We start from the raw sequence: 27,051 nt of genomic DNA, 5'->3' as shown, positions 1-27,051 counted from the left end.
GCCGCAGCCATGGGTGACTCCTACGCCGCCGCCTTCCCCAGCGCCCCGGGGCTGCTGTCGCCGTCCGCCAGCCCCCAGGCCTCCCCCGGCCCCTACGGCCCCGACTACGGCCCCTTCGGCCACCCCTTCCCAGCGCCCTCGGGCGCCCAGGAGGTGCTGGGCGCCCCGGTGGTGGTGGCGACCAAGGGCCACCCCGCGGGCGAGTGCCTGCCCGGCGTGTACCCCTCGCTGGAGATGCCGCACCCCTACGGCTCCTGGTACAAGGGCGGCATCGGCGGGGGGCTGCCGGGGGGCTCCGGGCCCGCGGCGCCGTCCTGGTGGGATGTGCACCCCAACGGGGGCTGGCTGGGGGGGCCGGCGGGCGCCGAGGGGCTGCAGGGCTCTCTGCAGGGCCAGCCCACCCTCAGCCCCCCTCTGCCCGCCTACGGCTCCGACTTCGGCGCTCTGAACCCCCCTGCTTACAGCAACGCCCCCGCGGCGCCCCCCACCCCTAAAGCCGCGCCGGGCGAGACCCCGAAGGGTCCCCGCGGCGGCTCCCTGGGGGGACGCCCGGCGTGCGACTGCCCCAACTGCCAGGAGCTGGAGCGGCTCGGGGGCCCGGCGGGGGCGCGGCGGAAGCCGGTGCACAGCTGCCACATCCCGGGCTGCGGGAAGGTGTACGGCAAAGCCTCGCACCTGAAGGCGCACCTGCGCTGGCACACGGGGGAGCGGCCCTTCGTGTGCAACTGGCTCTTCTGCGGCAAGCGCTTCACCCGCTCCGACGAGCTGGAGCGCCACGTCCGGACGCACACGCGCGAGAAGAAGTTCACCTGCCTGCTGTGCAGCAAGCGCTTCACCCGCAGCGACCACCTCAGCAAGCACCAGAAGACCCACGCCGACCCCGGGCCCCCCAAGCCGCCCCCCGGCGCCGAGCAGCCCCCCGCGTCCCCCCGGCCGCCGCCCGCCTCGCCCGCCAAGGACGGCGGCAGCCCCGAGGCCGGGAGTTTGTTGGAGATTTGAGCCTTGCCGCCTTCATCTTCGTCTTCCTCCTTCGCGCCGCTGGGGATATTTATTGTGGGGTGCTGCTCCTCCCAAGCCCCCTCACCCTCAGCTCCCCAGCTCCTCGTTAGCCATTTTAATTTATGTCTTAAATTATGGGGGGACTCTCCGAGCGCTCTGGGGCTCACGGGGGGTGTCAAGGTGAGACCCCCCCCTTTCTGTTTTCCCTTCCACCTCCCCCAGACCCTCTTGCCTCCCAGCCCTCGCCTCGCCCCCCGCACTCAGGGACAGGGTTTGCCCCCCTCCCCCGGCCTGGTTCATCAGTGCTAATGTAATGTGTCCCCCCCACTTTTTTTAGCTGCCTGCCCCTCCTGCCCCCCGGAAAAAAAAGCAATAAAAGGATTGAGAGTGGAGCCAGGCCCCCCTTCTGCGGCTGAGGCCGGGCGGCTTCATCACAGGGATGTGCTCGGCTTCTGCATCCCTGCAGGGCTCCAAGGGAAACTGAGGCACGGGGGGGACCCGGGCCTGCTCAGGGTCGCTGTGTCCCCCCTCTCTGGGGGTGGCAGGAGCGGAGCGAGGTTGGGGACAAGCTGGGCTATGCCCTTGTCCTCAGCCCCTGGGGTGTCACATCCTGCGCCTCTCCCCTTTCCCAGGACCCCGTGTCCCCAGGACCCTGTCCCCACGGCTCCGTGTCCCCAGACCCTGTCCCCCGTGTCTCCCTGGTCCCGTGTCCCTCTGTCCCCATGTCCTTCCTCATGTCCCCAACCTCAGGGACAGCCAAAGACCGACTTGGGGCTTGGGGCCCTGACAGGACTGTCCCCTGCCAGCCCCACTCTGCCCACGCGTGTCCCCAGCAGCCGTGTCCCCACTCCCAGGGATATCCTGTGCTCGGGAGCACGCCTGTGCACAGCCCCGTGCCTCAGTTTCCCCCGGCCACATCCCAGGGCCCACGTGGCAGCACCGGGCACGCGGCGGGGCCACGTGTCCCCGAGGACACCCCAATTTTGGGCGCTGTGGGCTGGCGGGGACCCCACTGCGCTCCCCCTGCCCCTGCCCTGGGCTCCCGCCAGCCCTTTGATGTGCTCAGCCCTGGTTTGGGGCTTTTCCTGAAAAAAAAACCAAAAAGCCACGGAAAAAGGCAACAGGAGGCGGAAACGAGCTCCAGTGCCAGCACGGAGAGGGAGGGGGGGCAGCTGCCAACACCCACGGCCCCGCGGGGGGACAGGGACAGGGACAGGACAGGGACAGGACAGGGATGGGACAGGGATGGGGACAGGACAGGGACAGGGATGGGGACAGGGACAGGGACAGGGATGGGGATGGGACAGGGACAGGAACAGGATGGGGACAGGGATAGGGATAGGGACAGGGACAGGGATGGGACAGGGACAGGGACAGGGATGGGGACAGGGATGGGGACAGGGACAGGGATGGGGACAGGACAGGGACAGGGATGGGGACAGGACAGGGACAGGGATGGGGATGGGACAGGGACAGGAACAGGATGGGGACAGGGATAGGGATAGGGACAGGGACAGGGATGGGACAGGGATGGGACAGGGACAGGGATAGGGATAGGGACAGGGACAGGGATGGGACAGGGACAGGACAGGGACAGGATGGGGACAGGATGGGGACAGGGATGGGACAGGGACAGGGACAGGACAGGGACAGGGATGGGACAGGGACAGGGACAGGGACGGGACAGGGACAGGACAGGGACAGGATGGGGACAGGGACAGGGACAGGGACAGGACAGGGACAGGGATGGGACAGGGACAGGGACAGGACAGGGACAGGGATGGGACAGGGACAGGGACAGGGACAGGGACAGGGATGGCAGCAGGGCCCGAGCCAGCCCCGGCTGAGCCCCGGTGGCCACGAGCTGGCCAGGACCCAGCTGTCCCCAGGGAAAGGGGGGACACAGGGTGGGGAAACTGAGGCACAGAGGCTCAGTGGAGCGGCCGGAGCTCAGTGCCAGCACACAGTGGTGACAGATCTGTCCCCAGGGTGGCTCCCGGGGGGATTTAGGGTGGCAGCGGCACCTCTCCGCGCAGCTCCCCCTCGCCGACACGAACTCGCCCGTTCCGGGGTTTTCCCCCAGAACTGCAGCCCTGCTGCCGCTCGCCGTGGGTGGGCCCGTGCCAAGCAGGGCAGCGAGCCACGTCCCCGAGCCAAACCCCGGCCCGGCGGCCACCGAGGGCTCGACCGCCCGGAGCCTCCCAAACCACAGAGCCCAACCCCATCCAGCGACCCCCCCGCCCCACCGGGGACCCCCCTCCGCCACCGCCGCCTTTCTCCCGTCTCGCTGCCCCACCGGCCGGGTTTGGGGGGTCCGAGGGACGCCACGCCAGCCCTGCGGTGGCTCTGATGTCGGCGCCATCCCAAATCGTCGTCTCCTATCGAACCCCGCTCGCTCCGTAACGGGCGAGGAATGTGGGGCCCCCCGCCGCAGCTCCCCCCGCCGCCTTTATTTAATATCCTGAGAAAATTAAAATAACTCTTGCGGCCGCTAAGGAAAACACGGGCATAAACACGAGAAAAGCGGGAGCCCCGGGAGAGCGGCTGGGGGCGAGCCAAGGGGGGGCACGCGGCGGCACCCGGGGGACACGGCGGCAACGGACACGGGCACCCGCGAGAGCGGACACCGGGGGAGGCGGCACCGGCGGCACCGGAGCGCAGGACACCGGGATGCCGCGGGAGCGCAAGAGGGCGTGCGGGACCGGGGGTGCCCGCAGGACAGCGGGGTGCGGGACACGGGGGTGCCCGCAGGACACGGGGGTGCCCCGGGGGTGCCCCGGGGGTGCCCCGGGGGTGCCCCGGGGGTCCCGGTCCCGGTCCCGGTCCCGGTCCCGGTGCAGCCCGGCCCGGACACCACGTGACCCATCGGCCGCACACGCCCCTCACCCCGCCCCTCAAGGGAGGCTCCGCCCCTCTTAAAGGGGCAACGATAGCAGAAAGTGGCCCTCATTTTAATCAGTCCTCGTTACAACCGGAGGGCCGCTAAGTCACCGGCGGAGCGCGTCTGTGCAGGGAACGCTGACATTCGCTCTCCGCCGCGGAGGAAAACCGGGGAGCGTGGCGTTGTCCCTCAGTGAGGGCTCCGCGCGTGTCTGACGCGAGCCGCGGCCCTTTTAATTCCCCCCCCACGCGCGGCCGCAGCCGCGAGGGCGGCGCGCGGCGGCGATTGGCGCGAACGGGGAGCGGGAAGCGGTGAGGGCGGCCAAGATGGCGGCGCCGGGGGCGGGGGGCGGCTGAGGGGAGAGACCGGGGGCGGCGGGGCGGTGAGGGGTGAGGGGACCCGGGGGGCCCGGGGGCTGTGAGCGGCGGAGAGAGCGGCCGAACGCTCTCTCCGGCCTGCAGCCGGCGCATCCCGGCGGCAGCGGAGGTTTCAGCGGCTCGCCCTCAGCCCCGGCGCCGCCAGCCATGTGTTCCCTGGGGTTGTTCCCGCCGCCGCCGCCCCCTGGGGATGTCACCCTGTACGAGCTCAACAACGCCCTGGTCTGCGGCCGCCTCAGCGAGCAGCTCCCGCTGCCCTTCCAGAGCCAGGTGAGCCCCATAAGAGCCAGGTGAGCCCCCCCCAGAGCCAGGTGAGCCCCCAGAGCCAGGTGAGCCCCATAAGAGCCAGGTGACACCCCCCCAGAGCCAGGTGAGCCCCATAAGAGCCAGGTGACACCCCCCCAGAGCCAGGTGAACCCCCAGAGCCAGGTGAGCCCCCCCAGAGCCAGGTGAGCCCCATAAGAGCCAGGTGACACCCCCCCAGAGCCAGGTGAGCCCCCAGAGCCAGGTGACACCCCCCCAGAGCCAGGTGAACCCCCAGAGCCAGGTGAGCCCCCCCAGAGCCAGGTGAGCCCCCCAGAGCCAGGTGAGCCCCCCCAGCCAGGTGAGCCCCATAAGAGCCAGGTGACCCCATAAGAGCCAGGTGAGCCCCATAAGAGCCAGGTGAGCCCCCCAGAGCCAGGTGAGCCCCCAGAGCCAGGTGAGCCCCATAAGAGCCAGGTGAGCCCCCCCAGGCCAGGTGAGCCCCCCCAGAGCCAGGTGAGCCCCCCCCCCCCAGAGCCAGGTGAGACCCCCCAGAGCCAGGTGAGCCCCCCCCCCCAGAGCCAGGTGAGCCCCCCCAGAGCCAGGTGAGCCCCCAGAGCCAGGTGAGCCCCCCCAGAGCCAGGTGAGCCCCCAGAGCCAGGTGAGAACCCCCCCAGAGCCAGGTGAGCCCCCAGAGCCAGGTGAGCCCCCCGGCCAGGGGGGCTCAGGGGAGTTGAGGGGAGCTCAGGGGGGCTGAGGGAGTTCAGGGGTCTCGGGGGGGTTCAGGGGTCTCAGGAGGGTTCAGGGGTCCCGGGGGGTCTCAGGGATCTCGGGGGGTCTCAGGGGGGTTCAGGGGTCTCAGGGGGGTTCAGGGGTCTCGGGGGGTCTCAGGGGGGTTCAGGGGTCCCGGGGGGTCTCAGGGGGGTCTCAGGGGTCCCGGGGGGTCTCAGGGATCTCGGGGGGCTGTGCGTGCTGCAGGTTCCCGAGCTGCCCGTGCTGAGCCTGCCCAAGGAGCCCCTCAAGGCTCACGGCCGCCTGGAGCCCAGCGCCCGCCCGCCCTTCATCCACCACCGCGAGTCCCTGTGGAAGCGCTGCCTCAGCGCCTGGTGAGATCCCGCTGTCCCCACAGAGCAGACGTGTCCCCACAGAGCCAAACCTGTCCCCACGCAGCCAGACGTGTCCCCACGCAGCCAGACGTGTCCCCACAGAGCCAAATGTGTCCCCACAGAGCCAAACCTGTCCCCACGCAGCCAGATGTGTCCCCACGCAGCCAAACGTGTCCCCACAGAGCCAAACCTGTCCCCATGCAGCCAGATGTGTCCCCACGCAGCCAAACCTGTCCCCACAGAGCCAAACCTGTCCCCGGAGCGGGCAGGGAGGGCGGTGACCCCCAAACCTGTCCCCGGAGCGGGCGGTGACCCCCAAACCTGTCCCCGGAGCGGGCAGGGAGGGCGGTGACCCCCAAACCTGTCCCCGGAGCGGGCGGTGACCCCCAAACCTGTCCCCGGAGCGGGCAGGGAGGGCGGTGACCCCGAAACCTGTCCCTGGAGCGGGCAGGGTGGGCGGTGACCCCCAAACCTGTCCCTGGAGCGGGCAGGGTGGGCGGTGACCCCCAAACCTGTCCCTGGAGCGGGCAGGGTGGGCGGTGACCCCCAAACCTGTCCCTGGAGCAGGCAGGGTGGGCGGTGACCCCCAAACCTGCCCCGGAGCGGGCAGGGAGGGCGGTGACCCCCAAACCTGTCCCCAGAACAGGCGGTGACCCCCAAACCTGTCCCCGGAGCGGGCGGTGACCCCCAAACCTGTCCCTGGAGCGGGCAGGGAGGGTGGTGACCCCCAAACCTGTCCCTGGAGCGGGCGGTGACCCCCAAACCTGTCCCCAGAGTGGGCAGGGCAGGCGGTGACCCCCAAACCTGTCCCCGGAGCGGGCAGGGCGGGCAGTGACCGTGACCGCGCTCTCGCCGCAGGCGCGACGCCGGGCTCTGCGGGCTGCTCCGGGAGCTGGCGGGTGCCGAGGAGGAGGGTGAGTCTGGCTGCCCAGAGCTCCGGGTGCCGCTGGGATACTCTGGCTGGGCCCTGCTGTCCCTGCCCGTGCCCCCGAGCGGGGCAGGGACGCTGAGGTCCTTTGCCCACCAGGGCTGCGGTGGCTGCGGACGGGCTCGGGCCATGCGCTGGCCGTGTGCCGCTGGCTGTCCTCGCTGCACGGATCCCTGTTCCCGCACCTGTCCGTGAGTCATTCCTGATCCCACTGCGCGGCAGCCACGGCAAGGGGAGCAGCGATTTGGGGTGGTCCCTTCCCCATGAAACCCCCCCGAAATGCTCCTCCTGGGGATGCCCAGCTCCAGACACTGCTCCTTCCTCCACTGGCAGAAAATGGACACTGGGAAGGCGTTTGGGCAGCAAAGTGCTCCGAGAGGGGCCCGAACGCAGCTGGGGGACAGGGAGAAGGGGCTGCAAACTGGGGGTCCTTGCTGCCAGCTCAGTGTTCTCCTCTCCCTGCAGCTGACCAGCGAGGACATGATCGCAGCCTTCTCCCAGGCCGTGGACTGGTGAGTCCTGGGTGTCCCAAAATCACCGTGCCGGGGTCTGGGACCCCCCCAGTGGGCATACAAGGACAGGAGGGCCCCGTTCGGGTGGGGTCAGCCATCAGAGGCAAATATTGCCCCACTGACTCTGGCTGCCCTGGTAGGAGAGAGAGCAGGGTTAAAGCAGATCAGAGCCTGGAAAATTCCTTCCAATTCCAACCCCAGGCTTTGGTTACCAGCTCCTCAGCAGAGCCCTGTGAATAATTCCCAGAAACAGGGAATTTGTCAAAGAAAATGGTCCCGTTGAGCAGCAGAAAGGAAGTTTTATTTCTCTGAGGACTCTGGGAGGGGTCTTTGCCAGCCCAGGGGGTGCTGGCGGGGTCTCACCCTGCCCCGTGCCCCCTCCAGGGCCAGCTGCACCATCCGGGCCTTCGCCTGGCACCCCCACACCAACAAATTCGCTGTGGCTCTTCTGGACGATTCCATCCGCGTCTACAACTCCAGCAGGTGGGGCTTTGTCCCGGGATTCGGGCAGCTCAGGGTGGGCACTGCCCTGGGCCTGCTGCTCGTGGGCTCCTTGCCCACCTGGGCTCCCGTTCAGCCCGCCCTGCTCCTTCCTCGCTCTCCCCCGAGCCTCAAGAGCTTTGCCTGTCCTTTCCCTGCCAGCTCCGTATCTCTGGGGACATCCTGGGGGTCACGCAGCCCCGGGGGTGGTGACAGAGCCGGGGGGACACGGGCTGAGTGTCCTCTGTCCCCCAGGTCTCCCTGCTCCCCCAGGGAATGCCAGTCCCTGCTCAGGAGAAGACTCAGCCGGCTGCTCCTGCAGCCCCCCCAGGTGTCCCCAGGCTGGGACTTCTGGCCAGCCAGGGCCCTGTCCGGACCGGGGACACCTCGGCTCAGTCACACCAGGTGTGCCCCGGCTCGCTCCGGTGTCACCTGGCTGGAATTCCCGTCCCCTCCCCGGGAAGCGCGGGCAGGGCACCCCCTCCCCGCCCTGCTGTCCCCGCTCTGGGTCAGGGCTGGCAGGGGACGCCCGGCCCGGGCGTCACCCGTCCCCTCCCCGGCAGTGCCACCGTGCCCTCGCTGAAGCACCGCCTGCAGAGGAACGTGGCCGCCATGGCCTGGAAGCCGCTCTGCGCCTCCATCCTGGCCGTGGCCTGCCAGAGCTGCGTGCTCGTGTGGCACCTGGACCCCACCTCCCTCTCCACGAGGTGACAGCTCCCGCCGTCCCTTCCCGCCCGCGGGGCGGCAGCGCCATCCTGCCAAGCCCAAATCCCGCCGCCTTCTCCCTGTCCTCGCGCAGGCCCTCGTCGGGCTGTGCCCAGGTGCTGTCCTGCCCCGGGCACGGCCCTGTCACCAGCCTGGCCTGGGCGCCCAGCGGCGAGCGGCTGCTCTCGGCGTCACCGGTGGACACGGCCATGCTGGTGAGGACCCTGCTGGGGACACCCCCGGGGCCACCAAGGGACACTCGGGCTGGGCGCAGGCAGCGTTGCTGCAGAGGCAGCTCTGGGATTTCACCTGAAGTCTTCGCTCTGGGTTCCCTCATCCCGGTGTCACCGTCATCCTCCGTGTCCCCTCCAGGTGTGGGACGTGTCCACCGAGACCTGTGTCCAGCTGCAGTGGTTTGGGGGTGGCGGTGTCACCTACGTGGCCTGGTCCCCTGATGGCAGCAAGGTGCTGGCAGCCACCCCCTCGGCCGTGTTCCGGTGAGCTCTTCATCCCCATCCTCATCCTCACTCCAGAACATTGGATCTGGATCCCAAATGTCCTCCCTGCTCCTGTTCCTGTTGTGGGATTGGGGTTGGATGTGGTGGATTCCCAGAGCAGCAGGACTGGGGCAGATTTCCAGGAATTCTGCCCCTAAACTCCATCTCCTGCAGGGTGTGGGAAGCCCAGATGTGGACCTGCGAGCGCTGGCCCACCATCAGGGGACGCTGCCAGGTAGGATGGGACATTCCCCTCCCAGGAATCATTTGGGCTGGAAAAGCCTTCTGGGACCACTCAGGCCAACCCCTGGCAGTGCCAAGGCCACCACTGACCCGTGTCCCCAAGTGCCACATCCACAGGGCTTTGAAATCCCTCCAGGGACGGGGACTTCACCCCTGCCTTGGGCAGCCAGCCCAGGAAAATGTGGGAATTTTCCTTAATTGTGGGAAATTTTCCCAATGTCCAACCTGAGCCTCTCCTGGCACAGCCTGAGGCCGTGTCCTCTTGTCCCTTTGCTGTCCCCTCCTGTCAGGGACTTGTGGAGTGAAAAGTCCCCGCTGAGCCTCCTTTTCTCCAGTTTGAGACACTCCAGACAGGGTGACACTGTCCCAAAGGCAGGGTGACATGGGTGACTGTCCCCCAGAGAGGGTGACACGGGTGACTCTGTCCCCCAGACAGGGTGACACGGGTGACATTGTCCCCCAGACAGGGTGACATTGTCCCCCAGACAGGGTGACACGGGTGACTCTGTCCCCCAGACAGGGTGCTGGAGCCCCGATGGCAGCCGCCTGCTCTTCACCGTGCTGGGCGAGTCCGTCATCTACTCCTTGTCCTTCTCCGAGTACCGGGGTGAGTTTGTCCCACCTGGAGCTTCCCAAGGGCTGGCAGAGGGTCCTCAAATGACCCCACAGCTTTGGGGTGAGGAGCTGGGACACACAGGGGGTGTTCTGGGGTCTCCAAGCACGGAATCTCTGGGATTCAGGTTTTCCCATCCTTCACGTTGCTCCTCACTCTCAGTCACAGCTGTGAGGTCTTGAAGGGATTTCAGGGAGACTCCAGTGAGTCCAGAGCCAGCTTGGGGGTCCTGGAGCTTGCTATCCCTTGTCCTCCATCCATCCTGGGACACAAGCACAGCTGCTGTGGGAAAGGAATGAATTAATGTTCACTGGGAAACCCAGTGGGATTGATGGGGTGGGGAATTCTCTCATTTCAGGGGAGATGCAGGGGCAGGTGGGAGGCTCCAAGACAGCCTCGATCGTGGCAGATCTATCCGAGACCACCTTCGAGACCCTCTACGGGGAGGAGAGGTGGGTCTGGCAGGGCACAGGGGGGTCCCTGCCCCTCCTGGCAGCCACCCCTCGCTGCTGGGGACACCCAGGGGGGCTCTGCCCCCCAAGTTTGGGCACTTGTGCTGTTGCAGGATCGGAGGAGAGGTTCATTCCATGGTGTGGGACCCCACCGGGGAGAGGCTGGCGGTGATCATCAGAGGTCAGTCCTGCCCCAGGTTTGGCCTGGGAATCCTGCTGCCTGCAGGGAAGAGGGACACGGGGGACAAGGGAGAGAGCATTTGTGTCCCCCTGCAGGACACCCCGAGTCCGTGGGCAGCCAGCCGGCCGTCGCCGTGTTCCGCACCCGCAACAGCCCCGTCTTCGAGCTCCTGCCCTGGTGCGTGGGGGCTCGGGGGGGTTGGGTTTGTTAGAGAGGTTTTGGGGGGGGTTTGGGTTCATTGGGTTGGGTTTGGGCTCATTGCAGGGGGTTTTGGGTGGGTTTGGGTTCATTGGGTTGGGTTTGGGCTCATTGCAGGGGGTTTTGGGTGGGTTTGGGTTCATTGGGATGGGTTTGGATTCATTGGGATGGGTTTGGATTCATTGAGTTGGGTTTGGGCTCATTGCAGGAAGTTTTGGGCAGGTTTGGGTTGACTGCAGCAGGTTTGGGATAGGTTTGGGTTCCCTGAGTCCCATTAACTCCCAGGATGTGATGGGGAATCACTGCCCTGGTGCTCCTCCTCCAGTCCCTGATGCTGCTTCACCCTGAAATGTGCTTTGGCCACATTGAGCCCTCCCCACCTCACCCCCTTGGCTTTGGCTTGTCCTTTCCCAGTGCATCCCCTCAGACCCCAGACACCCCCAGTTCCCTGGGAACGTGCTGTTTTCCCCAAAAACCCCCAATTCCCTGGGAATGTGCCGTTTCCCAGGCCATAAACCTGGCTGTTCCCCCACCCCACAGCGGCTTCGTGCGGGGCGAGCGTGGTGCCTGGCCCCAGCTCATCTCCTTCCACCCCTGCTTCCCTCAGGGCGCCCTCCTGACCGTGGTGAGTCCCTCCCCGGGGCATTCCCTGTCCCAGGGAACCCTGGTGGCACTGGGAAGGGGGCTGGGATCAGGGTGAGCGAGGGGGGCTCCAAGGAGAGGAGGTTTAACCTCCCCAAAACCGGGACACGGCGCTTGCCGACAAGGCCGGGGTGACGAGGCGCTGCCAGGCCACGGGCTGGACTCCATCCCAGAGGGTTTTTTCCCCATTTCTGTGCTCTTTGGACACTCAGCCCTGCCCCACCCTGTCCCCTGCAGTGCTGGTCCTCGGGGAGGATCTCCCACATCCCCTTCTTCTTCGTCAGCGCCCTGGAGCCGCGCGGCAGCCCCCGCCGCAGCCCCGCGCCCGTGCTGGGCAGCGTCCGGGAGCAGCCGCTCTTCTCCGAGCTCTGAGCAGCACCCCAGGGCCTCCTCTCCCTCCAGGAGCCCCCCACGCCTGCCCAGGGTCTGGCACTGCTGATCCTGCCCCCATTAAAGGTGGATTTTCCTTCCCTCTCGTCTTCTTTCCTCAGCCCAATGGGACTGGAAGATTTTCTGGGGGTGAACTGGGGAAGTCCTGTGGGTCTGGAGGGCTTCTGGGGGCTCCAGAGTTGGTTTTTCGGGTCAGGAGCTTGGAGTGAACTCACAGAACCTGGGCCAGGTTGGGCCCATGGGCCAGAGCTGCTCTTTTGGGATCAAAGAGCCCTGTTTTGGGGAAAGGGGATGGCTGAAGGGGTTTTGGGGGGTTTCTGGCCACACACAACCCCCAAGCTTTGTTTGGAGAGTGAACAAAAGTGAACCAAAAGCCCCAAAGTGAACCAAACCCTCTGTGGGTCCCCAAACCCCAGCCCTGGACCCCCAGGGTGCTCATGCTGCCCCAGCTGACCCCTCAGCCCTGCAGGATGGGGGCAGCAGCTGGGCCCCCCCAGAGGGGGATTAGCACCGTGAAATCCCAGGATTACACAGCCTTAATCCCAGGATTACCCTGCACTGGCAGGAAGGATGGGGAGAGCACAGGGTCCCTGCTCCCCGTACCCCAACACCCCCAGAATCCTCCCCAGAGCAGGGGGGGGACTCCCTCTTCCCCCACCCACGGCATCCAGCCTGTCCCAAGGCTGGGCAGGAGGATCCAGGAGGATCCGGGGGGATCTGGGAGGATCCAGGGGGATCTGGGAGGATCCGGGGGGATCTGGGAGGATCCGGGGGGATCTGGGAGCATCCAGGGCTGACCGGGGCTCCAAACCCACCGCAGCTGCTGAGGAAATCCCGGGGTGGCTTCACCCCTTGGGCCTGCCCAGTTGCTCCCGGTGCTGAGCGGCTCTTCCTCCTCCTCCTCCTCCTCCTCCTCCTCCTCCTCCTCCCGCGGCCGTCCCCGAGTCACAGCAACCCCCCAGTGTCGCATGCAGCCCCCCCTGGACCCCCTCAACAGCAAAGCCACTGGGCCCACACTGGTTTTTACTGGTGCAGGGACAGGGCAGGAACAGGGTCAAACTCCCAGGAAACGGAGCCAAAAGTCTCTGGCTGGGCTGGCACCCGTCCAGCACGGGGGGTGGGTGCTCTGAGACCCCCAGGAGGGGCTGCTCCCCCTCCAGCACAGCAGATCCCTCGGAGAATCCAGGATCCAAGCGGGAATGGTCCCTGCACATCCCTGGGACCCCAAACTGGGTCAGGGGCTCACGTGCTCTCTGTGCCCGCCCCGAGCTCCAGCGCCCTCCGGGCCATCTGCAAGGCCCCCTCCCGGGTCCGGTGCCCCCCGATGAAGCCGCTGGCGTGGACGAAGACGCAGCCGGGGATTCCGGCCAGCTCGGACAAGCGCCTCGTCCCGCAGTCCCCGCCAGGCCTCGGGCAAGGGGAGCCTGTGGGGGGACACAGGGCTTGAGAGTGACCCCGAGCCCACGGGGGGCAGCGGCACGGCCAGGGGAGGGGTCTCACCGGCTCTGGAAGCTGTGGGGGGCTGTGGGGACGCTCTGCACCCGCCACTGCCCGCCCCGGTCCGGGAACAGCACGAGCTGCAGCGGCCGGGGCAGGGCCAGCTCCCGCTCCAGCTGGAACACGTGCTCCTTCCAGGGACAGCCACCCTGGGACAGCTCCAGGACCTGCCCGCTGGCGTCCACCTGCGGGGGGACACGCTGGGGACACGGGGGTGACTCCCGAAACCCCCCCGGGCTCCGTGTCCCCGAAAGCTCGGAGTGCCCTCCTGCAGGGATCAGGGGCCGTGCAGGACGTGGGGTTCCAAGGCCCCGCCGGGAGGTTTCTACCGAAGGGATTTGACCTCCCCACACCCCAATTCTGCCCCAGTATTCCAGATTTCCCTCGGGCCAGTTCAGTGTTACCTCGAGGCGCTGCCGGATGGCCTCTTCCACCAGCGCCCGCGCGGGCAGCCAGGCCCGGTGGTAGAAGTCCAGCCGCTCCAGGAACTCGCTGCCCACCAGCTCCATGGCCCTCCTGAAGCCCGCCTGGGGACACGGGGGTCAGCAGCGTCCCTGAGCAGGGTGTCCCCGAGCAGGGCGTCCCTGAGCAGGGCGTCCCTGTCCCCGAGCAGGGTGTCCCCATCCCTGAGCAGGGTGTCCCCGAGCAGGTGTCCCCAAGCTGGGTGTCCCCATCCCCAAGCCGGGTGTCCCCATCCCCAAGCAGGGCATCCCCGAGCAGGCGTCCCAGGGGCCACAGGGGCTGTCCCCACCTCGGTGTCCTGGTCGGGGTCGTTCCAGCGGGGGTTCAGGTGCCCCACGCGGGCGCTCAGGGTGGTGCTCAGGGCGTAGCGCGGCTCCCCCGCCGCCGGCGCGATCCCGTTGTCCATGGCATCGATCTCCTCCACAAAGTTCTCGTACAGCTGGGGACGGCGAGGGGACAGAGGAGGGGGAGCAGCAGGGACAGAGAGGACAGTGAGGGGACAGCAGAGCAGAGCCTGGCTGGAAGCACACTGGCTCCAGCAGCTGCCACAAACTCTCCCCTTTCTCCACCGAGGACAAGCCCTGGGCAGAACCGCCACCCCGGCAGGGTGACACAGCCCCTGTCACCTTGTCATAGAGCGCTGTGACCACGGGCCCGTCCTCGGGCTGCCCCAGGAGCGCCGCGAGGATCTGCGCCCCGAAGTGACAATAGACGAGCCCGGCGCTGCTCAGCTTCGTGCTCCAGGGCTTGTCCGGCCGCAGGCTCCGCATGGACTCCGCGAAGGACCTGCGGGGCCACGCGGTCACCGGGGGCACCCCGGGGACGCCGCTGCACCCAGGCCGGGGGTCTCACCTCTGGTGGTGGTCGTAGCGGTGCCGCCCCGGGTCGTACTCGCCCCCCACGTCCACCACCACGTCACAGCCCGCCAGGCGCTGCGGGTCCCGCGTCCGCACGATCTCCGCGTCCTGCGGGGGACACCGGCCTGAGGGTCCCCAGGGCCGCCGGGGACCCCCCGGGAGCGGCTCCGGGTGACGAGGGACACCGGGAAGGGACACCAGGGAGGGGGTGGGGGAGAGAAGGGACTGGGGACACAAGGCTGACCCCCGGGTGGCACCGGGGACAGAGAAGAGGCCGCTGTGCGGACTCTAGCGTCCCCACATGGGACCGAGAGAGGAGCGACGCGGAGGAAGACCCCAGGACCCGGCACCGCGGGACCCCGAGTCGGGCGCGCTGCCGGTGCCGTACCCGGTAGCGGGGCAGGAGGCGCAGCAGGAAACACGCCAGCGCCTCGTCGCAGTGGAAGGTGCCGTCGTGGGTGCCGATGCGGGCGGCGGGCTCGGGGTGCGGCCGCTTGTGCGCGGTGCCGGTGGCGGGGCCGGTCCCGGTGCCGGTGGCGGCCATGGCCCCGAGCCGGGCGGCGCGCGCCGCCCCGCGCATGGCGGCGCCGAGGCCACGCCCCCACGGGGCCACGCCCCCTCGCCGCCAGCGCTTCCCGCCAAATTTGTCTTGCGCTTGCCCGGGTTCAGCCCCGCCCCACGCGCGGGTGCGCACGCGCGGAGCGAGGAGGGGCGGGAGCGAGGCGCCGGTTCGGTGCGGCGCGCGCCCTCTGGCGGCCGGGACAGGGACAGACACACGGACACCCGGGACAGGGACACGGACACCCGGGACAGGGACACGGACACCCGGGAAAGAGACACGGACACCCGGGACAGGGGCACGGACACCCGGGACAGGGACACGGACACCCGGGACAGAGACACGGACACCCGGGACAGGGGCACGGACACCCGGGACAGGGACACGGACACCCGGGACAGAGACACGGACACCCGGGACAGGGACACGGACACCCGGGACAGAGACACGGACACCCGGGACAGGGGCACGGACACCCGGGACAGAGACACGGACACCCGGGACAAGGACACGGACACCCGGGACAGGGGCACGGACACCCGGGACAGGGACACGGACACCCGGGACAAGGACACGGACACCCGGGACAGAGACACGGACACCCGGGACAGACATACGGGCACCCGGGACAGGGACACACGGACATCCGGGACAGACATACGGGCACCCGGGACAGGGACACACGGACATCCGGGACAGGGACACGGACACCCGGGACAAGGACACGGACACCCGGGACAGGGACACGGACACCCGGGACAGAGATACGGACACCCGGGACAGACATACGGGCACCCGGGACAGGGACACACGGACATCCGGGACAGGGACACGGACACCCGGGACAGGGACACGGACACCCGGGACAAGGACACGGACACCCGGGACAGGGACACACGGACACCCGGGACAGGGACACGGGCACCCGGGACAGGGACACACGGACACCCGGGACAGGGACATGGACACCCGGGACAGGGACACGGACACCCGGGACAGACACACGGACACCCGGGACAAGGACACGGCCCTGCACAGGCCCCGGGGAGTCAGGCGTGGCCAGAGACACAGGGACGGACACCCAGGGACGGACAGATGGACACACGAGCCTGGCGCTCCGTTGATTTGCCCAAGCAGGAGTTTATTGGCCCGAGCCGGGGACCCGCCGGACACTGGGGACCCTCTGACCATTGCTCATGGCTGAGGAGGCTGGGATGGCTCTTCCCAGGGGTCTGGGGCCCCCCAGCTCCCAAATCCCCCTTTCCCAGGGTTTGCTCCGGGTGGGAACAAGGACCTGGAGCCACCCCCAGAACATGGCAGGGGGAGGGAGCCAAGCTGGAATTGGGGTCCCTGCCAGGGGTCTCAGGAGTCATCACCCCATCCCGCAGAGGGGCCCAGCTCCAAAGTGGGGGCGTCTCCTGGAGATGCCCCTGCTCCCCCCGCCCAGGGAGTGCAAACAAAGCTCGTCCTGCTCTTCCCTTTGAGGGTCGAGGACAGTATTTCCCCTCTCGGGCCTTTCTTGGCCGCCTCTGGCTCGCCCCAGTCCGGCGGCAGCAGCGCACGGGCCGTGTTGGAGCTGCGGGGACACCGCCCGGGGCACCTCCTGGCCGGGGTTTGGGGTGTCTGAGCCCACGGGTGCTGTGGGATTTCGGGGAGGGGGAGCAGAGCACGGCACCCACAGCGGCACCCCATCTCCTGGCATTCCCCTCCCCAGGACAAAGACGGGACTCGAGGCAGCGCGGCCGCGGAACATCCACGGAGGGATGCGCAGCCCGCCCGGGCTCCGCGCCGCTCCTCCCGCACAGCCGGCGCTGATTCTCCCTCCTCCCGCGGCACCAGCGCCGGCTGCTCAGGAGATCTCGTTGCCGAACACCTCGAGCAGCAGCGGCGTGAGCTGCATGCTGTGCTCGGGCTGGAAGGACAGGCAGCGGTACTGCCGCGAGTGCTCCTCGTTCAGGCTGCGCAGGTCCGCCAGCTTCTGGATCATCTTGGCGTAGAGCAGGCGGCCGCCGGGCGCGGCGTGCCGGGCGCGGATGTAGCTCTGCAGCACCTCCGAGAGCCGCTCCTGCAGCGCCTCCACCCGCAGCGGCTCCCGCACGCCCGGCCGGTCTGCGGGAGCGCCGGGGCTGAGCGGCGCCCGCTGCGGCTGCGGGCTTTTGGGGGGGTTCCTCCCCTTGGTGGCTTTTTGGGGTTTGGGGCGATTCCCTCCCCTTGGTGGCTTTGTGGGGTTCGGGGGGATTCCATCCCCTTGGTGGCTTTGTGGGGTCTGGGACGATTCCATCCCCTTGGTGGCTTTTTGGGGTTTGGGGCAATTCCCTCCCCTTGGTGGCTTTTTGAGGTTTGGGGGGATTCCATCCCCTTGGTGGCTTTGTGGGGTCTCGGGCGATTCCCTCCCCTTGGTGGCTTTGTGGGGTTTGGGGGGATTCCATCCCCTTGGTGGCTTTTTGGGGTTCGGGGGGATTCCATCCCCTTTTGTGGCTTTTTGAGGTTTGGGGGGATTCCCTCCCCTTGGTGGCTTTTTGGGGTCTGGGGGGATTCCCTCCCCTTGATGGCTTTGTGGGGTTCGGGGGGATTCCATCCCCTTGGTGGCTTTTTGGGGTTTGGGGGGATTCCATCCCTTTTGTCCCTTTTGAGGATCTGGGGGGATTCCCTCCCTTTCACCCCTTTTTAGGATCTGGGGGGATTCCCTCCCTTTCACCCCTTTTTAGGGCCAGCCGTACTTAGGGGTTTTTCCCTCCCTTCTGTGGGTTTTTAGGATTTGGGGGTTTTCCTCCTTTTTGCGGGTTATTCCTCCCTTCTGTGGGGTTTTAGGGTTTGGGGCGGGTTTGTCCCTACCTGGGGACAGGATGCAGATGGCCATGAGCAGCACGTGCTCCTCCTCGTGCAGGTTCAGCTTCTTCAGCCCCACCTGGAATTTCACCAGCGGCTCCAGCAGGTCCATGCTGTGCCCGGCTGTGGAGAGAGGGGACCCTCAGGGGGGTTATTTTCCTCTGAAAGGGGATTTTTTTTCCCTCTAAAAGGGGATTTTTTCCTTCTGAAAGGGGATTTTTTTCCTTTTGAAAGGGGATTTCTTTCCCCTCTGGAAGGGGATTTTTTCAGACACGTTGGGGTGGCACTGGGGCCATTGAGGAGGTGGCACTGGCGCCACTGAAGTGACACTGGAGACCTTGAAGCACCACTTGTCACCCCCCAAACCCCCAAAATTTGGGGCAGGACCCACCCTCATTCTCAGCACAAAGCCAGGTGCAGAGAGGAGGCCCAAGAGGGGCAAGTCAGGGGATTTTGGGATTCGGGGCTGGCCCTCCCTTACCTTGGGTGACGTCGCTGACCCTGTACTTGAAGTCGCTGCTGCCGCAGGTCCAGGACATGTCCTCGAGGGTGAAGGACTCGTTGGAGCGCAGCATGATCACCTCCATGGCGCTGCACTTGAGCAGCACGATCTGGTCCTCCACCGACAGGTCCCTGCAGGAGGATTTGCCCTCAGGATTTGCCCTCGGGATGCTCAGGAGGGACAGAGGGGACACGGGAGGAGCTGCCACCCCCAGGGCGCTCACCAGGCCCTCCCCAGGAATTCCCATCCCAGGGTTTCTTTTCAGGTACAGTTTTGCCCCAAATCTTGGAATGAGCAGAAGCTGAGGCCCCTCCCGAGCCCCTTGGGTCCTCTGGGTGTCTCCCTGGTGGAATCCATGTGTGTTTTCCAGGGAATTGGGAAAAGAGGAGAACCCCAGGGAGGGGGAGAGACAGAAAGCAGAGCTGGGAAGGGAGCAGAGCTGAGGAATGGCTGGGAAGGGCAGCACGGGATCCCCGGGAGCGGGAAACCGCGGATCTGGGATCCAAGGGCTCACCTGAAGCCCGGGATCATCTTGGCAAAGCCGATCACCTTCTGGATGCTGTAGCTGACCAGGTCGGCCAGGTGTGGGAGCATGGAGAGCTGCGAGAACTCCAGGTTGACGGAGGAGCTCTCGTCCTGCTCCTCCTGCAGCGCCAGGCCGGGCAGCGGTGGCGGCTCCGCGGGCTCTGCGCCAGGAAATGCTCTGAGGAACCCTCTGAGGAACCCTCTGAGAAACCCTCCGAGGAACCCTCCGAGGAACCCTCCGAGGAACCCTCCGAGGAACCCTCCGAGAAACCCGCTGAGGAACCCTCCGAGAAACCCTCCGAGGAACCCGCTGAGGAACCCTCCGAGAAACCCTCTGAGGAACCCTCCGAGGAACCCTCCGAGGAACCCTCCGAGGAACTCTCTGAGGAACCCGCTGAGGAACGCTCTGAGAAACCCTCCGAGGAACCCACTGAGGAACGCTCCGAGGAACCCTCCGAGAAACCCTCCGAGAAACCCTCCGAGAAACCCGCTGAGGAACCCGCTGAGAAACGCTCCGAGGGCGCCCGCGCCCCAGCGAGCCCCGCAGGAGCTGGGAAAAGGCTCTGGAACGCCACAGTGGGGCGGAGGTGCTGCATTTCTGCCCCCAGACCTCTGCAGGGGTGGCAGGAGGGAATGTGGGAGCTGCTGAGGCCAGGCTCTCCACGGGGCACTGGGATTCAGGGCTGGTTTGGGATCCCGGTCTGGGAGCGTGGGATGAGGAGGAAGAGGAGGAAGAAGAGCAGGGCAGACCCTCGTACTGGGGTTAATTTGGGTTCTGGCACAATCCTTCCCCACCCCTGGAATTCGGGATGGTTTGAGGCATCACCTCCAGCCCAAGCAGAGTCCTGGGGCCCCTCCCTGGTTCTCAGTCCCAGTTTGGGGCCAGGAGGAACCGGGACACACCTGGGAATGTGCTGAAGGCCTCGGAGCTGAAGAGATCCGAGGAATCCTCCGAGGACAGGTCCTGGGTGAGGAGGGACGAGGATTTTGTGGCCCCTCTGCTGCTGGGGTGGCTCCTCACAGGGGGCTGGGGGAGAAAACAGAGAAAACTCCTTGAGGAACGGGGCTGGCAGAGGGGTTTGCGGATTTTACAGGAAGGATTTGAGAGATAAAAGAGATTTTTGGGGTCAGTACCCGAAATTTGGTGAAGTCAGCATAGGTGGGGTCGTAGGTTTTGCGATGGGCCTCGAGCAGGATGTCGATGACTTTCTGCTGCTCCTCCGAGAGTTTGGGTTTGAGGCTTTCCCTCAGGGCTTCCTCCTCCTTCCTCTTCAGGATCATCTCCCGCTTCCTCTGCACCTCCTCGTCCGTGAGGATGACTGGGAAAGGAAAAAGGGCAGAATTAGGAATTGGAACGACCCCTGGATGCCGCACCCAGCCCCCAGAAAATCCCTTTTGCCACCTGAAAATCTCTTTTTGCCCCTGCAGCACCTCAGCCCTGGTTTCCTGCCGTGCCCAGGAGGTTTCTGGTGCTTTTAGGCGAGGCTTTGGGGGCACCGAGGCCGTGCCCGCTCTGCTCCCTCCCCGTTTGCTCGGCACTCCCAAATCCCGAAACCCTCGGGGCCGCCGGGTTCACCCGGCTCCGGCTCCTCTCGGCTCCCAGCTGCCACCAGGGGTGTCCAGCGCTGCTCCAGGGCAGTTTTAATCTGATTTTTAAGGTCAAGGCACAGCCAAACCTGCCCCGCCCTCAGGGTTGGGGATTTATGGCTTTTATTGGGGTGGCGGCGGCGGCCAAAGGTTGGGCTCCACGCAAGGCTGGGCCTGTTTGTTGAGGGAAAAGGAGCAGCCGGGGGCAATTTGGGCCCAAATCTTCACTTTTTTATCAACCACTCCAAGGCCTGAGCAGGCTCCGAGGGGCTGGAAGGGAGAAAGGCGCAGAGATCCCTGGCTCACAGCTGCCCTCGGAGCTCCCTTCCCTCAGCCCTGCCCCGGCGCTGCGCACCCCCGGGAGCAGCTCCGGAGCTCCTGGGCGCAGGACCCAGGGCTGCGAGACTCAAGGTGGAACTCAGGGCGGGAGGAGCTCGAGGCAAGGAAGCCTCGGCCTCGAGCTCCTTGGGCCAAGGGCGATTTTCCATTCTCCATTTTCCATCTTGCACAACCTCCGAGGGGCCCGGGACGCCTCAGGAGGGGCCGAGAGGTCGCTCCCACCTCCGCCTGCTTGGGGAGGAAAATCAGGATTTTGCCACTTCCCCAGCCCTGTTTTTATCACAAAAAGCATCAGGTGCACATCGGCACTGCCTGCTCTGGGTCACCTATCCCTGGTGCTCCGCAAGGAGCTGTTAAAAAATCCGTGGAAAAGGATTTTTAAGGGTTCTTAGGGGAGGATCCAAGGGAGCCCCAACATCCCTGAGGGATGGACAGCCAGGCAGCTGGAGAAAGGCAGGGAAGGGGTAATGCCACTTTTTCTGGCTTGGGAAAGGCCGGATTTCCCAGGCAGAGAGGAGGGAACAGCCCTGGCCGAGACCTGGAGTAACAGCGGAGAATTCCCAAACCCCAGGGCCTGCAGGGGCTTTTCTCTGCCCTGTTTGTCCCCAGAAAACCACAAATATTTGCCCGGGCCGGCGGCTGGGGCTGGAAACGCCACGTGGTGACCTCGGCTGGCGGCGCCTGGGAGGGTTTGGGGTGAAAACTGGGGCTGGCAGCAGGGGGGGAGCCCCAACCCCAAATTCCACAGGCTCAGAGCCCGAATCAACCCCGGCACGAGGCTCTGCCCTGCTCCTCTTCCTCTTCTTCCTCCCTACCCCACACTCCCAGCCCTGAATCCCAACGCCCTGTGGAAAACAAAACCTTCCTGATTCCCTCCTTCCACCTAAAAATAACCCCAACCCTTCGTCCTCCCTCGTTTTTCAGCAGCAAAGTCCATTTTTAGCTATTTTTAGCCTGTCTGGGTCAGTTTTGGTTAATGCAGGCAGGATTTGCTAACGGGGCTGTTTACACGTTAACTCCTGTGGGGAAAACATGGAGCAAACCTGGAGAAAACCCTCTGGAATTACTGCCCAGGAACTTGCCAGCCCTTCCTAGGTAATTAATTGGCTGCTGGTACAAATTAAAGCACTTCTCTTATTAGGGGCTCCTCAAAAACCAGGGACAGCTCCCCAAAATCTGGGGACAGCCAGTGTGGGGTGTGGCCTTTTCCTCCCTCAACCTGCCAATCCCAAAGAATAAAATCCAGGGATTCCCATCAGGATCATTGAAGATGTAAGCATTTTTTTTTTTCCCCAGCAAACACTCCAAATTCTGATTTTCTGGAGGCCCTGGGCTGACATCAGGCTCTGTTTGTGCCCTGTTTAGCACATCAAGAAAAGAGCTCTGCTTCCATATCCTAAATTTCCAGCTCTGTGGATACCCTGGCCACAAATCTCCCAGCAGAAAATGTTTGGTTGGAGCTCTCCAGGAGCACCCAGCTCCTCCCCAGCACCTCAAACACGTTTTATTTTTAAAAGCCACTTATCTCTAAATACACCCGGAGAAAACAAACATTTGGGCCACATTTGTGTGTTTGGACTGGGCTTAAAAACCGCTTTAATTCCCTCTGCTGTTGACTTAAGTCCCTGCTTTATCCCACATGGAAAAAAGGGTCAGGGAAAAAAAAACCCAGGGGGAGAAGAGGAAAACCAAACCCGGCTCCGTGGGGATGGGGAAGCTCATCCAGCTCTCCCCGTGGAGCATGGAAAGTGCTGGAAAAGAGGATTTTCAGAGCCATTGGGAGCTATGGAGCTGATTTTCCTCAAAAAAGAAAAACAAAACCCCAGGAGGATCCATGAGAACACAACTCCGGGATGGGATGGAATCATTAATCCAGCTCCTCTCAATCATTACCCGCTGCTTCCTCTGCCCTTTGCATCCCCCGGAGTGGCACCCCTGGCCCCGGGGAGGTGGCAGGGACGGGGACACGGTCCCAGGGAGGTGGCAGGGATGGGGACACGGGCACGGGGAGGTGGCAGGGACGGGGACACGGGGAGGTGGCAGGGACGGGGACACGGGGACGGGGAGGTGGCAGGGACGGGGACAGGGACATGGCCCCAGGGACACGGGGAGGTGGCAGGGACGGGGACACGGCCCCAGGGAGGTGGCAGGGATGGGGACACGGCCCCAGGGATGGGGACACGGCCCCAGGGATGGGGACAGGGGCACGGGGAGGTGGCAGGGACGGGGACAGGGACACGGCCCCAGGGACGGGGACACGGCCCCGGGGAGGTGGCAGGGACGGGGACGCGGCCCCAGGGATGGGGACACGGCCCCAGGAGTGTCCCCAGCAGCTGGCCACTCACACTCCTTCATCATGCCGATGTCCAGGCAGCGCTTGAGCCGGCAGGCCTGGCAGTGCCGCCGGTTGTCCTTGGTGATGTGGCAGTCCCCGCTGAAGGGACAGGTGAACATGGCCTTCCTCTTCATGCTCCTCCTGGAAAAGGGACAAAACCCTTTTTTGGGCTCAATTCCCGCTGTTTTGGCTGATGCTCCAAACATCAGCGGGGTTGGGAGCTTCGGGCGCTGCCGGAAGAGGAAAATTTCCCACAGGGAAACATCCAAGGGGTTCAGCCACGGGTTTATCCTAAAATGGTTTGGGGGAAGTGACCTTGAACCCAGCTTGGTCCCCTTCCACTAAACCAGGCTGCTCTAAGCCCAGCCCAGCCCAGCCCGCTGGGTTTAAGAAGGTTTTTGGGTCTAAAAAGGGATTTTTAAGGGTGGAAGGATTGCAGGATTGCAAGAACCCCCCCGGCAGCAAAATAAACCCGAGCTGGGGCCGTGTGGTTTAAACCCAGCTGCCCTAAGCCCGGCTTTGCTGGCAGAACTGGCCTGAGCACATTTTGGGTGTGCAGGGAGAGGAATTCTCCCTGCAGGACACAGAGAAAGGAGCCCGAAAATGACAACCCTGAGCTGCAGCGAAACCACAGCGCGGCCCGGGCGGAACGGGAACGTGGAGCCACCGGGAGAGAGAGCCAGAGCCAAAATCACCCAGGGAAAAGGGTCAGGGCCAAAATCATCCAGGGAAAAGGGTCAGAGCCAAAATCACCCAGGGAAAAGGGTCAGGGCCAAAATCACCCAGGGAAAAGGGTCAGGGCCAAAATCACCCAGGGAAAAGAGTCAGGGCCTGCCAGGACAAAGGGTCAGAGCCAAAATCACCCGGGAAAAGGGTCAGGGCCAAAATCACCCAGGGAAAAGGGTCAGGGCCAAAATCATCCAGGGAAAAGGGTCAGAGCCAAAATCACCCAGGGAAAAGGGTCAGGGCCTGCCAGGACAGAGAGCCAGAGCCAAAATCACCCAGGGAAAAGGGTCAGGGCCAAAATCATCCGGGTAAAAGGGTCAGGGCCTGCCAGGACAAAGGGTCAGAGCCAAAATCATCCAGGGAAAAGGGTCAGGGCCTGCCAGGACAGAGAGCCAGAGCCAAAATCATCCAGGGAAAAGGGTCAGGGCCAAAATCACCCGGGAAAAGGGTCAGGGCCAAAATCACCCAGGGAAAAGGGTCAGGGCCTGCCAGGACAAAGGGTCAGAGCCAAAATCACCCAGGGAAAAGGGTCAGGGCCAAAATCACCCAGGGAAAAGGGTCAGGGCCTGCCAGGACAAAGGGTCAGGGCCAAAATCATCCGGGGAAAAGGGTCAGGGCCAAAATCATCCAGGGAAAAGGGTCAGGGCCAAAATCACCCAGGGAAAAGGGTCAGGGCCAAAATCATCCAGGGAAAAGGGTCAGGGCCAAAATCACCCAGGGAAAAGGGTCAGGGCCTGCCAGGACAAAGGGTCAGAGCCAAAATCATCCAGGGAAAAGGGTCAGAACCTTCCAGGACAAAAGGTCAGAGCCAAAATCTTCCTGGGACAAAGGGTCAGGGCCCAAATATTGCAAGGACTAAGGGGCAAGGCCAGAAACTTCCAAGGAAAAATGATCCGAGTCTTCCTAGGACAAAGAGACAGAGACAGAATTTCCCAGGAAAAAGGTGGTCGGTGGGATATTGGGAAGAAATTCCTCCCTGTGAGGCCCTGGAATAGAATTCCCAGAAAGCCTCTGGGATTGCCCCATCCCTGGAAGTGCCCAAGGCAAATAATGAGATAAAAATGGGTAAAAAAAAAAGTTAAATAGGGGTAAAATATGTCAAATATGGGTTAAAATATCAAATATGGATAATAAAATATTTAGTAAAATATAAAGTAAAATATTTTAAAACAGGTAAAAGAATCAAATCTGGGTAAAAATCTTCAAGCCCCAGGAATTAAAAGCTGATTTTAGAAAGGGAGATGTAAACAAAGTGGCTGCACTCTGCCTTTTCCTGATGGGAATTTGGGATTTTTGGGAATTCATCCCAGGAAAATGGATGGCAGGGCCCTGTTCTGCCCTGTTCCTCCAAAACCTTTGGAATTTTGCTGCTTCCAGTGGAGAAACAAAATCCCAGTGGGGAAGCACTTTGAATTCAGCCCTGGACACCCCAAAATTCCCAATTTTGGTGCACAAAAAGCTTCTTTTTTCCACAAAAACCCAAGGAAAGGCCGGGAATGCACAAACAACAAAGCCTTGGAGCAGGGAAAAACATTCCCGGGGCTCAGGACAGGCCAAAATTCCAGGTTTGGAATGAAAATTGCAGCTTGGGTGGCTCTGGAGGCTCCCAGGGTAACGTGGGAGCCGGGCTGGGCTGGAATTCCATGGAAACCTTCCCCAGCCACCCATTCCCAGGCGGATTTGGGATCCGAGGGACCAAAAATAGAGAATTCCAAGCCCCATTGCCTGCCTGGGATGAGGGATTTGTGTGCTGGGAGCTGGGGAGGGCTCCAGGGGGGGTTGGGGTGGGGGCAGAATTCCCAGGGTGACACAGGACTCCTGGAGGGAACAGCAGAATTCCCTGGAAATACCGGATTTTAGGAAGAGCTGCTCCAGGTGATCCCTGACCCTTCCTCATCCCTTAATCCCAGAGTTTTGTGAGATTTTAGGGCTTTTTGGCTCAGGAAAAAAACCCAATTTGTGACCCATGGAGAGTTTTCCCACGCTCCCCCCTTTTTCCTGGAGCGCTGCAAGGCTCCAAATCCATTAAAAACCCTGGAAAAACAGGGGGAAAAACCATCCCACCAAAAAAAAAAAAAAAAAAAAAAAAAATCCATTATTTCCCCCCTTTAAAGCACGGGAACGCGGCACCGCCCGGAATTCCGGGCCGCTTTCGGGATCCCCTTGGTTTCGCCCTGGGATTCCCGGGGGTTTGGGGTTTTTTGGGATGCTCCCGGGGGTTTGGGGGTTTTTGGGATGCTCCGGGGGTGCTGGCACACCTGAAGAAGCCCTTGCAGCCCTCGCAGGTCATGGCGTTGAAGTGGAAGCCGGTGGCTCGGTCCCCGCAGACCCCGCAGATCCTGGGGACGCTCCGCTCGGGATCCCCGGCGCCATCGGCCAGCGACGTGCTGCAGGCGCCCGGATCCATGGCTGGGAGGGGAAAACGGGGATTCGTCACCAAAGGTCCTGACTTTTCTTTTAATTCCACCCGGTCTGGGACAAAATCGGGCTTTTAGTCCTGAAATCATCCCTAAAATTCAGGATTTTCCCCTTGGATTCCTCCTGATTTGGGCAAAGAAATTTTATTCCCATTGGCATTAAAACCACCCAAAAATTCCAATTTTTGGGATTCTGGAATGCTGGAGAGCTCTGGGATTGGGAGAGGCTCAATTAGGCCTCGCTAATGAGGAAACAACCCCAAAGCTCCTTAAAAATTCCCGGTGCCTCTGGAATATTTTCCTATAATAAAGGAGAAAAAAAGTGCTTTTCTCCCATTCCAAACCCACCTGTTCCCAAATTCCAGCCACGCCTTTAAATCCATTAAATCCCATTAAACTCCCAATTAAATGATTCCCTCTGCTTTGGGGCTGTTTTCCAGGATTCCTGAGGGGGATTTTGGGGCTTTCCCTGGAATTCCCTCAGACAGCATTCCCAGCTCTCCTCTCCCACCGTTCTCAACCAATTCCTGGATTTTCACCTTCATTCCTTTAATTCCTTTGGAATTTTGGGTTTTTTTTGGATTTTCCCAGCCGGGCCTCAGGGCTGGAGGATCCCTTCCCATGTTTGGTGAAGATCCCATGGAATTGCATCCCCAAACCAAGAATTCCCAAACCCCACAGGAGCTGCCGCACGGGGCCATTCCAGAGAAATAAAAATCCCTGGAAAAGCAGGAGAGGGAAGGGGTGAAAGTTTCCCAACGGAATCAGAGCAAAGAGCAGGGACAGATCCAATGCCCCGGGAATTCCAGCTGGGAAAAACGAGCCTGGCAACTCCAGAGCTCCCAGCCCAGGAGGGAACTCTGGGATGAGGAATTTGGAATCCACAGATCCCAGTTTTCTCTCTGTCCCATAAAAAATTGGGAATATTCTGGGTTAAACCCTTGGATTGCCATTCCCTGGGCTCCAAAC

General features: G+C 63.6%; 4 protein-coding genes across 4 annotated transcripts; 2 read left to right on the top strand and 2 right to left on the bottom strand.

The window, feature by feature from the left end:
- SP7 (Sp7 transcription factor) lies at positions 1-999 on the top strand. Its single transcript, XM_031507251.1, has one exon. It carries the CDS (start codon positions 10-12, stop codon positions 997-999), a length of 990 nt encoding a protein of 329 aa, XP_031363111.1. The 5' UTR covers positions 1-9.
- Positions 1,000-4,145: 3,146 nt separating this feature from the next.
- On the top strand, positions 4,146-11,528 carry AAAS (aladin WD repeat nucleoporin). The gene is made up of 17 exons (XM_077788679.1): positions 4,146-4,191; positions 4,388-4,527; positions 5,479-5,606; positions 6,465-6,520; positions 6,634-6,725; positions 7,000-7,046; positions 7,431-7,529; positions 8,090-8,233; positions 8,326-8,446; positions 8,604-8,728; positions 8,903-8,963; positions 9,488-9,578; positions 9,943-10,036; positions 10,150-10,217; positions 10,313-10,394; positions 10,956-11,040; positions 11,295-11,528. Exons 2-17 carry the CDS (start codon positions 4,405-4,407, stop codon positions 11,427-11,429), a joined length of 1,551 nt encoding a protein of 516 aa, XP_077644805.1. The 5' UTR covers positions 4,146-4,191; positions 4,388-4,404; the 3' UTR covers positions 11,430-11,528.
- A 925-nt stretch (positions 11,529-12,453) lies between these two features.
- Positions 12,454-15,481, bottom strand: MYG1 (MYG1 exonuclease). The gene is given in 9 exon segments (XM_077788574.1): positions 12,454-12,827; positions 12,829-12,871; positions 12,948-13,129; positions 13,349-13,471; positions 13,696-13,845; positions 14,033-14,192; positions 14,259-14,371; positions 14,652-15,012; positions 15,108-15,481. Coding segments are annotated over 9 exon segments (1,644 nt in total). The 3' UTR covers positions 12,454-12,689.
- A 1,079-nt stretch (positions 15,482-16,560) lies between these two features.
- Positions 16,561-26,072, bottom strand: VDR (vitamin D receptor). Its single transcript, XM_021548550.3, has 8 exons — positions 25,924-26,072; positions 22,950-23,080; positions 19,813-19,997; positions 19,582-19,705; positions 18,668-18,839; positions 18,133-18,284; positions 17,658-17,774; positions 16,561-16,931 (listed from the first exon to the last, which is right to left on the bottom strand). Exons 1-8 carry the CDS (start codon positions 26,070-26,072, stop codon positions 16,672-16,674), a joined length of 1,290 nt encoding a protein of 429 aa, XP_021404225.1. The 3' UTR covers positions 16,561-16,671.
- Positions 26,073-27,051: the final 979 nt, after the last annotated feature.

Source organism: Lonchura striata, chromosome 27, assembly GCF_046129695.1.
Source record: "Lonchura striata isolate bLonStr1 chromosome 27, bLonStr1.mat, whole genome shotgun sequence".
In the NCBI taxonomy this organism is placed as follows: Eukaryota; Metazoa; Chordata; class Aves; order Passeriformes; family Estrildidae; genus Lonchura; species Lonchura striata.
This window is presented reverse-complemented; position numbering and strand designations above follow the sequence as displayed.

Bases quoted from the DNA above. Each gene is read 5' to 3' on its own strand.
- SP7 (XM_031507251.1), top strand. From the start codon at position 10: ATGGGTGACTCCTACGCCGCCGCCTTCCCCAGCGCCCCGGGGCTGCTG.
- AAAS (XM_077788679.1), top strand. From the start codon at position 4,405: ATGTGTTCCCTGGGGTTGTTCCCGCCGCCGCCGCCCCCTGGGGATGTC. The intron at 8,234-8,325 runs GTGACAGCTCCC...GTCCTCGCGCAG, and splicing joins CCCACCTCCCTCTCCACGAG to GCCCTCGTCGGGCTGTGCCC. The intron at 8,447-8,603 runs GTGAGGACCCTG...TGTCCCCTCCAG, and splicing joins CGGTGGACACGGCCATGCTG to GTGTGGGACGTGTCCACCGA.
- VDR (XM_021548550.3), bottom strand. From the start codon at position 26,072: ATGGATCCGGGCGCCTGCAGCACGTCGCTGGCCGATGGCGCCGGGGAT. The intron at 23,081-25,923 runs GTGTGCCAGCAC...TCCCTTTTCCAG, and splicing joins GGCTGCAAGGGCTTCTTCAG to GAGGAGCATGAAGAGGAAGG. The intron at 18,840-19,581 runs GTGTGTCCCGGT...TTCCTGGCGCAG, and splicing joins GGCCTTCAGCACATTCCCAG to AGCCCGCGGAGCCGCCACCG.